Source organism: Camelina sativa, chromosome 12, assembly GCF_000633955.1.
Source record: "Camelina sativa cultivar DH55 chromosome 12, Cs, whole genome shotgun sequence".
NCBI classification, from domain to species: Eukaryota; Viridiplantae; Streptophyta; class Magnoliopsida; order Brassicales; family Brassicaceae; genus Camelina; species Camelina sativa.
In genome coordinates, this window is record NC_025696.1 from 21,106,053 (window position 1) to 21,115,930 (window position 9,878).

General features: G+C 41.5%; 2 protein-coding genes across 2 annotated transcripts in view; one reads left to right on the forward strand and one right to left on the reverse strand.

The window, feature by feature from the left end:
- LOC104732383 overlaps positions 1–2,659 on the forward strand; it is a 3,919-nt gene extending 1,260 nt beyond the window's left edge. Inside the window, exons 2-6 of the mRNA XM_019234243.1 lie at positions 12–1,044; positions 1,430–1,648; positions 1,730–1,821; positions 1,913–2,205; positions 2,308–2,659. Coding sequence (XP_019089788.1) covers positions 12–1,044; positions 1,430–1,648; positions 1,730–1,821; positions 1,913–2,205; positions 2,308–2,645 — 1,975 coding nt within the window. The 3' untranslated portion in view covers positions 2,646–2,659. The remainder of the gene's footprint in view (positions 1–11; positions 1,045–1,429; positions 1,649–1,729; positions 1,822–1,912; positions 2,206–2,307) is intronic.
- Positions 2,750–5,987, reverse strand: LOC104732382 (3-hydroxyisobutyryl-CoA hydrolase-like protein 3, mitochondrial). Its single transcript, XM_010451914.2, has 10 exons — positions 5,661–5,987; positions 5,395–5,496; positions 5,240–5,304; positions 4,507–4,641; positions 4,316–4,412; positions 3,935–4,064; positions 3,668–3,846; positions 3,397–3,524; positions 3,213–3,314; positions 2,750–2,986 (listed from the first exon to the last, which is right to left on the reverse strand). The coding sequence occupies exons 1-10, from the start codon at positions 5,875–5,877 to the stop codon at positions 2,885–2,887; spliced, it is 1,257 nt and encodes a 418-aa protein (XP_010450216.1). The 5' UTR covers positions 5,878–5,987; the 3' UTR covers positions 2,750–2,884.

Genomic DNA, 9,878 nt, shown 5'->3' on the forward strand with positions numbered 1-9,878 from the left:
GGAGACCACAGATCCGCCACACTACAAGTCACCGGAATCGTTCCAGCTCTCGCCGGCTCCGATTTATGGCCCAATCAAGGGTTCTTTGTTCAAATTTCAGATTCTTTAAACTCCACTTATGTGTCTCTCTCTGAACGAGACACAGATCTAATCCTCACTAACCGTCTCCAGCTAGGTCAATTTATCTACCTAGAACGGCTAGAGTTCGCGACTCCAGTCCCGCGTGCCGCCGGAATCCGCCCTGTCGCTGGCCGTCACGCCTTCGTCGGATCTCCGGAGCCGTTAATCGCACGTGTATGTAACGGATCCAAACGAGATTTCGTGATACAACCAGTTTCTGACTCCGAGTACTCTCTTGATCCCATCGCTGTTTACTTAAACAATAGACGATCCAACGATAACAACGGCGGCGGCGGAGACGGAAATGTTCCTAAAAGGGAAGCCCTTGCTCCGGTGAACCAAAACGAAATTCGAAAACAGAAAACGACGCCGCAGAGGTTCTCGTCACCAGCATCGTCAAAACGGTCAGTCTCATCGATGAAGAAGAATAGCTCCGGTGGTGTGACGACGGCGGCCGTGGTGGAGAGAGATCCGTCGCCGGCTGTTTCTGGTAAAGGGAGGAGATCTGCTTCTCCGGTGCCGTCGAAATGTGTGGTGCCGAGTCTTGCTGCAGCGCGTGAGGAGCAGAGAAGAGTTGCAAGAGAGCCAGCGATTGTTGTGCCGTCTAGGTATAGGCAACCGTCACCTAATGGGAGGAAGATGAATCCATCGCCTAGTGGAAGAAGAATGTCGATCTCACCTGGACGTAGGCTTTCTACTGGTTTGAAGATGTCTCCTATGGTAGATTCTTCAGGGAAGAAGAAGATGGCGGCGATGGCTGCTGGAATCTGCAAAGCTTCAGAGGCTTTAGCCTGTGGTTCTTCGGCTAAGAATCGGAAGAATTGGGATGAACTGTTAGCTGCTGATGGAAATGCTCAAGTTGAGCACAAGGAGAAGAGTTGTGTTAAGAATAAGCCTGATCATCAAGCAATTTTGCGTACTCAGGTAACAAAAAACTTTGTTTAATTGGATGAACAAATTTGTGTGTTTATTTAAATGATNGGGTTTGAAAATGTCTCCTATGGTAGATTCTTCAGGGAAGAAGAAGATGGCGGCGATGGCTGCTGGAATCTGCAAAGCTTCAGAGGCTTTAGCCTGTGGTTCTTCGGCTAAGAATCGGAAGAATTGGGATGAACTGTTAGCTGCTGATGGAAATGCTCAAGTTGAGCACAAGGAGAAGAGTTGTGTTAAGAATAAGCCTGATCATCAAGCAATTTTGCGTACTCAGGTAACAAAAAACTTTGTTTAATTGGATGAACAAATTTGTGTGTTTATTTAAATGATTTCTTATGTGTGATGGACTGATATTGGTATTGTATAATTGTTTTAGGCTGCTATGTCGAGCCGGCTCAGTGATGCGAATAGGCGGAAGAGTGATTCTTCATCTTCAGCGTGTGAAGAGAAAGCCAAGTCGTGCTCATCAGAGACTAGTATACTAGAAGAAGTCTCAGCCTTTGGAGGAGTTGGGATCACTTATTATGAACGTAAATGGACTGATGGTAGTGTTCCATTGGATAGCATCTCAGAGGAACTTGCAAAACTTGGAAAGGTATGAAGGCTGTCTTTTCACGTTATTGAGCTGCATTAGATTATAACACTAGAGTGATCGATTGTAAATTGATTACTCCAGGAAGCTATGCAAAGAAGAGACTTTGCTGCTAAAGCTGCAGCTCGGGCGTTGGAAGAAGCAAATGCCAACGAGTGCATCATAAGATGTTTAAGGTATACAGTTACACCATCCTAAATGTTGGCATACAATCTTATTACACTTTCGTACCGTCTTTGATACCTTATCTTTTGGTGGATGTTTCAGTAAATTCTCGGAACTTTCTTTAGCCTCCAAGGTGGGGAATCCTTTGCAAATCATCAACCAGTTTTTGACAATCTATGAAGATGTCGTGAAATACAGTAAGATAGCCTCAGAAAACAGTTTCAGCTCGTCGTCTGATCAACAAAACCCAATCTCTCTTTGGGTTGAAGCTGCGTTAGCTACTAACCTCAGTGTGGTCTCACTAGTGAACAACCAGAACAGCCACGAATCACCATTGTCTCTGAAGAAATCAATGCCTACTCGTCTCTCCCCCCGACCACCCTCTGTCAAGACAGGTTTGTTCTTTACACTGAAAAAACGAAGTTCCATATCAAAATGGCTTTACATATCAAATGCAGAGTTCTAAGTTTAGTAATTAGCATTTGTTGGTATTTCAGACAATATTGTTGGGATGTGGACAGACATAGATGGCTTGAAGGAAACGGCTAAATTCGCAGTGAACCTACAATCGGAAATGCAGATGTGGTTCATTAGGTTCGTGGAAGAGTCGTTAGACAACAAAAACACAGCAAAGCGATCTTTAGATAGTAGTTCCATAGCTGCTGTTCTGTCTCAGCTGAAACAAGTTAACGAGTGGTTGGACCGGGTCGTGTCGAACCAAGAAAACCAGATCACGACAATGGCTCTAACAGCCAAGATCGAGCGGCTGAAGCGCAAAATCTATGGATTCGTTATCCACCACGTCGGATCGACATACGACAACTCTGCTTCTTGATTTCATCTTTTGCTTTTGTTTCTTCAATGTTCTCACGTTTCCATCCTCTGTAATACAATGGCTCATGTTTTTAAAGATAATTTATCAACTGCCCGAGAAGAATTTCTGTGAAAAGAAGGTTTCCAATTTATTGAATAGTTTTTACAGTAACAAGCTTCTTCAACATCATGGCTAAAAGATTTGTTTATTCATAGAATACTTTGTCTACACACTTAAAACAGAGTAAAATAAAATGAGAATCAAACTTTTAACTCTTCCACTTCTGGACTTAATGGTTTAAACAGAGCTTCCACCTCGTTTTCGTCTACTTCTTCAATGCTTGCCGGGTTCCATTTTGGGTTCTGCAAAAGAGTTTTCACAGAGCAAATCAGTTTTGATTGACTTGAGCCTTGATATTAACAAAACTTTGGCATTAAAGCAGCATAGGTCGATGCAGATAACAAACTCATATGCCCGGTCACAACAAAGACATTTAAGATGATCAACTGAGTGATTAAAAGAACAGATAGATGAAGCTGAGCACAAGATGAATCAAACAGAGAAAAAATTGAGTGGCAATGAACAAACCTGATCCTTGTCAATCAAAACTGCTCTAACGCCTTCAGCAAAATCACAACGCAAGGCAGATCTTAGTGCAATGCGATACTCAGTTTTCATCACACCATTAAGCTTCACAAAGGAAATTAATATGGGAGGTTAAAATTCGTCTTAGTGGAGAGAAAAATAACGGAATTTATGAATTGAAACTCACTGTTGTTAATTCGTTCACAGTTTTACCCTTGGCACATGCAACATTGGCAAAGTACTTCTGTGTTAGGTAAAGAGAAAACGGTGCTCCTTTTTCCAAACCTTTGAGTGCCTCATTAGCCCATTCTACAACTGTATCCAGACATTTTCCAGTATTCACAAAGGTAAAAGGCAGCGATCTTAGTTTCGTCTATAATCTTAAACTATAACTTAAAACGGTTTGAATGGTAACAGTAAGGCTCTATGAGCATTACAATTCCCATGGAAAATCATACCTGAAGGCTCATTGCTTTGCTGGTACTTTTTGAGCTCTTCTATTGTTTCCTTGACAGACTTATTTGAGCTAAAGGCTGACTCTATTTGAGGCAAAAGCAATTTGAGGGTGGCCTCAGATTCAGGATTGCCGCTATATTTTGATAAAGTTGCTTGGATGTCTTGATCAGGATCCTCAGAACTGCATTATGGATTGTATTAGTTCTAAAATAGAGAAAAATATTTCGTTTTGAAAGAAAGATAAGAAAGGAGGTCGAGAAAGGCCGTACAGGTTAGCTGACAAAATGGCTTCCTTTAATGAAGTTAGCTTTTCAGATGGTACATAATGCGTCCCAAGACCAACGAACAGTGCATCTGATGGTGTGGAGATCCTTTTTCCAGTCAAACCAAGATAAGCACCTGTAGACATTTATGCCAGAAAAGTTGCACTGAGCAATATACCACAGGAACCTTTGCTTTCACTATAAACAGGCTTCCATCTATATGAATTCCACTCTATACAAACTTAGAAGGATTTAACGGAACAATAACCATTTTTCACTAATCAACTAGGAATGACCTTTAACTGGCGTTGACAATTTCCTTATTTCCTTTAAATATAGCACCTTAAAACTATATAGGCAGTGTAAGGAATTCGAGTATGAACATACCAACAGATCCTCCTCCAGGACTGTGAGCTGCTATATATGAAAACCCGACATCTGGGAACAAGCCAATTCCATTTTCTGGCATGGCAAGAACTGTCCTCTGGAATGGAAACAAAATATGAAAAGAGTCAAGAAAGTAATTCCAGTTATTTACATACACAAGAAGCGCAGAACAAGTATTTGCTCTTTAGTACCTCTGTTATCACACGGTAGCGACCGTGTCCAGAGAGACCTAGGCCAAATCCCATTGTTATACCATCCATCAATGAGATATATGGCTTTTTGTACCCAGCAATAGCGCATATCAGGGTATATTCTGCTGTAAATACCTAAGGAAGTCAAATTTCAAAGTTCAAAAAAATCAACGTTCTGGAGGTTAACATATGCTAAGAATTTGGAGGGTACTACTCAAAGAAGGGCCAAACGTAAGAAAATCTAAAGAACAACATCCAAGAGAGTACCACAGACATACCTGTTGATCAAATTAGTACACAATTTACTTCATTATATTCAGTTATAAGAATCAAAGTTAAGTGCTCTTCAGAAATGAGCTAGTTCTGTAATACAAGGTGCTTAATGACAATGAGAGTATTGTTATTTTCTAAAGCATGACCTGAAGTATCGAGATAACACCACATAATTTCATTTTCGTGTCTAATATCTTATATGGTGATGAGTAATGACAGAAAGTAACAAGCAAACCAGGATTAAATCTGACAGTTGCTGTAAGGTTATTATCTGCTTCACAAGCAGTTAAACTAAGTTAATATGGTTATTTTCCTTATCTAAAGACGGCTCCTATGATGCAAACTTTACCCATCGCAACAAACACAACCCGGAGATAACCAACAAAAATAACCATATTGCATAGTTCTAGCATCTTATATATTTAAAGACAAAGTATGTTTTGCATGATTATTCAGAAACCTTTTGCACAAGAGGTGTGCTTTTGTCCTTTTGGATTTCTGCAGCGACTCCTTTAATATCCATCCCTGCAACACCATTCATAGATCCCATAACGTGGTCAAATGCCACATAGCTTCATCTACATGAAACAGTTTAACAGAAAGTAGAGCAATCACCTGCACAAAAGGCTCGAGGAGTGCTGCCTTCGACGATAACACATTTGACTCTAGGATCAGATTCCCATTCGTCAAGAACGCTTTTATACTTTATATCCATATCTGTAAATATCATAACCAAATTGAGCAACTCTGTGATCCCCCAAAATCCAATTCCAACAAGTTGATAAGAAGATTTCTCAAAATTGAGTCTGATTCACCAAATTGGGGAGATGAAGCAATCATATAAAGAGAGAGAAGAGAGTATTTGCAACTATTTGTTTTACCAAGATTCATGGCGTTGAGAGCTTTGGTTCGATCGAGAGTGATGAGAGCGACGCCATTAGGAAAAACGTTTCCTTTAACGAAGTCATCGCCGCCAGCTCCGGCCATCACTGAGAATTTCCGATTATCGGAGAGTGAGAGTCTGAGGAGGTGATGAGAAGAGAAGTTTGATGAGAAGTTGGGGAAAACGATGCGATGAGCCAAAGTTTTGATGATCATAGTTAAGTTTAGTTGGAGAAGAAGGTCGATGAGGATACAGTCATCAGTGACGGTGAGAGATGGAGGCTACTGTAGGTAAACACTCTTTCTGAATCAGCGGTTTCTCCTTTGCTGTACATTTTTTTTATTCATCTCTTTGTAGCAATTACATGTTAGCAAAATATATATCTTTTGCTATAATTTTTTTTTTTTTTCTGTCACTAGGAATCTATATTTTAATTATTTTTGTAGACCAAAATATGGTTGTGAAAATATTTCAGAGCCGCAACCAATTCTACCTGTATCTCTAAGTGTTCGCAGCACCCCCCGAACCATTCTTAAGACCACCAAGCTAGAGAACCTAATTTCCGATGCGAGCAATCAGTCGAAGGAATAGCCAGATAGTATCCTTCTGTGATATCCCGTATGTAACACCCGTCCCGCCTTATTGGCCAAGACAACATGTTATTCAAATGGTCCCGTCAAAAAGCTTTTTTCTTTAAAATAAAACTCTTCAATCATAAAACTTGTTCCACGTCTCATAAAGCTTTTAACCCGAGGGAAAAGATAAAAGGGTGAACACAATGACGATATTCTAATCACATACAACAATCAATGTATAGCATAGAATCAGACTCCACATTTTTGATATACATTCAACAAGCATAACGGCTTCACATAATATTCAATCTAGCATATAATCATAATATCATTTAAACCATATTTAAACACCAACACATTCATCGATACACACATTCATCAACATCGCTAAACCGAAATCTCATCAACTTAGCATGGCACGAAACAAATCTCATGTTCGTCCAATCTCTAGGTACGAAACAAATCTCATGTTCGTCCAATTACCAGGTACAAAACCAATCTCAGGTTTGCCCATCATGAGTCACAAAACAAACCTCATGTTCGCACCCTCACGAGACGCGAAACAAATCTCATGTTCACGCCCCCATCACATAATCTCATTTCATATCATCATTCAACAATTATCATGTTACACATCAACTCATTCTATCATGCATCATACCATGTCATCATACCATGTCATCATACCATATCATCATACATTATAATCATATCACGCAATATCAAACAATAGACATATCCAATCATATAGTTTCTAAGCCTATACAAGCAATTCATAAAGAACATGCTTAGAAAATAATCATTGTGTTTCCGCGATTACCACCCTCACCTTTGCCACTTAAATGTTGAAACTCATTTCTCCTTTTCCATGTCAAACCCAATATTAAAGAACACCAGCTCCATCCAACCTCGTTGCCAAACCAAACAGATGATGTCACCATTTATTCTATACAAATGAGCCTCATAAACACACGTGTAAAACCACAACTAACCGTTAAAATCACAATCCCACCGTTGAATCTGTAGCCAGTAGTACCGTGAAGCTCCCCACCAATTCTCAGCTCGAGCAGGTAAGTTTTGGACTACCAAGCGCTGTTCCAAGGAGACAACCTTGAATCCGATTTCTAGGGTTGCAGGTTCGGACAGTTACAGATATTTCTTGCGCAGAAGCAACAAACATAACTTCTTGAATATAACTCCGATCGGACTTCCGTCAGTTGATACGAGCTTGTGGCTTGATGGTGATCACGCCGGTGTTTTCAGTTTCCTAAACCGATGTTACCTCCGGCGCCGACGAACCTCCAAATATGCCTCCTCCAAACTGTTTTCCCTCCCTTCTCCCTCTTTCTTATTTGCTTTTCTTACTTTTTGTTGTTCTTCTCTTCTTCACCTTCGATCTACTCCGACTTTGCTCCTCCACCAACATCAAGGCTTTCCACGTACATGACATAAATAAACAGACCCCACCCGTGTTCTCCACCACCGTCGCAACGTCTCGTTCTCCCCTCTCCTTCACGACTACCGTTCTCTCCTCTTCCCCCTTTCTCTCCCTTTTCTATCTCTTCTTCCAGTTCCATCTCTCGGCTCCATATTGTCTTCTTCCTTTTTCTCTATCCTTTTGTTATGATCTCGTGCTCTCCCTTACTCTCTTTCACGTCATAGGCTCTTAAGGTTTTTAATTCTCCTTTGTGCGGCCATGGAGATAAAAACGAACATACACACAAACACCCAAAACCCTTTGTCGTTTACTAGATTCAAGACTAATGGGCTTTAACATGGGTAGAAAAACAGACCGGCCCAATTACATGAAATTGAGGATGTTACAATTCTCCCCCTCTTATAATGAATTCGTCCTCGAATTCATAGCGAGCTTTCCAAGCATCTTAATAATACAACATGCAATCTCGTTTCCTTCAAGTCACTCGAATGATTTAGCAGAACTTCTAACTTAACCACCTTAGTACAAACACTATTCTTACTTTCACTTCCGCAGTAGGAATAACGTTTAAAAGTAATCAACACAATTCAAACACAATCAATCAACTCACTTAACATAAGCACATAACAATCAATCAATCAACACTTTTTGTTTTGTTTATTTTTTTTGAAAACGATTTTTAAAATCTGACCCTCCGTGATGTGATCCGGAGACGCGGTTACGGTACGGTCGTGGTACGGTCGCGGCTTGAGCTCTCGGTCAACTTTCGAATGGTAGAACTTTCCTCGGCAAAGGTTCTTGACTTTGGATCTAGGCGAGAAACAAACGAGGAAAATGGAGTTTGAAGTGATTCAAACGAGCCGTTTGGGAATACGGTCGAGAAGCCACGAACTGGTTGATCGGATGGTACGGATGTGGGAACGAACAAACGGTCGGTTGCGATGGAAACGATGATGGAGTCGAGTTGAGATGGTTCGATGGAGAACTCGAGATCTTGTGGAAGAGAACTCGAGGTTGCGAAGGGGAAAAGATGGAAGTGAAGCGAGGGGAGACGAGAGTGGATTGAATGACGACACAAGAGAGTTGGTTCTTTTCTTGATACGGTCGCTAACAAGATCGAACCCGGTTCGAGTCTTGCTAGGGTTCTCTCACTTAGACAATCCCGGATTGGACTAATGAGAGGATGGATACAAGTTAAGAATCTCTCTTGAGAAAAGTTTTATTTTCATTCAAGTCTAAAGGAGGAACAAGGGCATAAGAGGAGTTTAAATAGTTAGGTCTAGGTAGGGGCTTAAGGACACGCGGATTCATCTTGATCCGCACATCGTCCTTTGACGTGTTCTGTTTGCAATGAGAACACGTCGCCACCTTTTGACTAACGCGCTAGCCACAAACTCTCTCAACGTCAATAAGTAAAAGCATCACGAGAGGAATATTCCCCAATGTTCAAATTTAAACCAAAATAAAAGAGGAAAGAGAGATAACCGCCTTGGCCTTGCGCATGAAGCAACTTAGCCTTTAGGCGTTGTGCACCAAGCTCCATGCCTCGTTAAAACCTCTCCGGTAAACCCAATGAGAAAAACCCGGAGTAGGGGAAAGAGTACACTTCCTTGCTTTGGCGACTTTGTTGTCTTCACTCTTGGGTAAGAGTGAAGATCGATCGGACCGAGTATTCGAGTTCTCCTTGGGACGTTGTCTGAAGGGCAACTGATCATACGAGGAGCTGTTCCGGGGCTGATGATATTTTGGCCGCACCGTTGACTTGCGCCTTTGGCTTCCTGTAACGCATATTGGCTCCGAGCTTTGGTCAGGTTCGGCGGTCCTAAGTTGTCTTGGGCATCTTGGCCGGGGCTCCTTGGGCTCGCTATGACTCCGGTGAGTTCCTTCGAAGCCTTGGCAGCGTTCAACTGAGGCGATTTGTTCGTGGCCGGTGCGTCCTGGTTCGGTGTCTTGGGATCGCTCCGCGCGTCTCGGTGGTCTTGGCTAGGCTCCGTTCCCACTATCACATCACTCCGGGTCGGAACCGGAGTGGCCTTAACCTAGGCTTTGATACCAAAATTGTAACACCCGTCCCGCCTTATCGACCAATACAAGGTGTTATTTAAATGGTCCCGCCAAAAAGCTTTTTTCTTTAAAATAAAACTCTTCAATCATAAAACTTGTTCCACGTCTCATAAAGCTTTTAACCTGAGGGAAAAGATAA

Coding starts and splice junctions, on each gene's coding strand:
- LOC104732382 (XM_010451914.2), bottom strand. CDS start 5,877: ATGATCATCAAAACTTTGGCTCATCGCATCGTTTTCCCCAACTTCTCA. Junction 5,305..5,394: donor TCCTCGAGCCTTTTGTGCAG/GTGATTGCTCTA, acceptor ATGGTGTTGCAG/GGATGGATATTAAAGGAGTC. Junction 4,413..4,506: donor GCTACCGTGTGATAACAGAG/GTACTAAAGAGC, acceptor TTTCCATTCCAG/AGGACAGTTCTTGCCATGCC.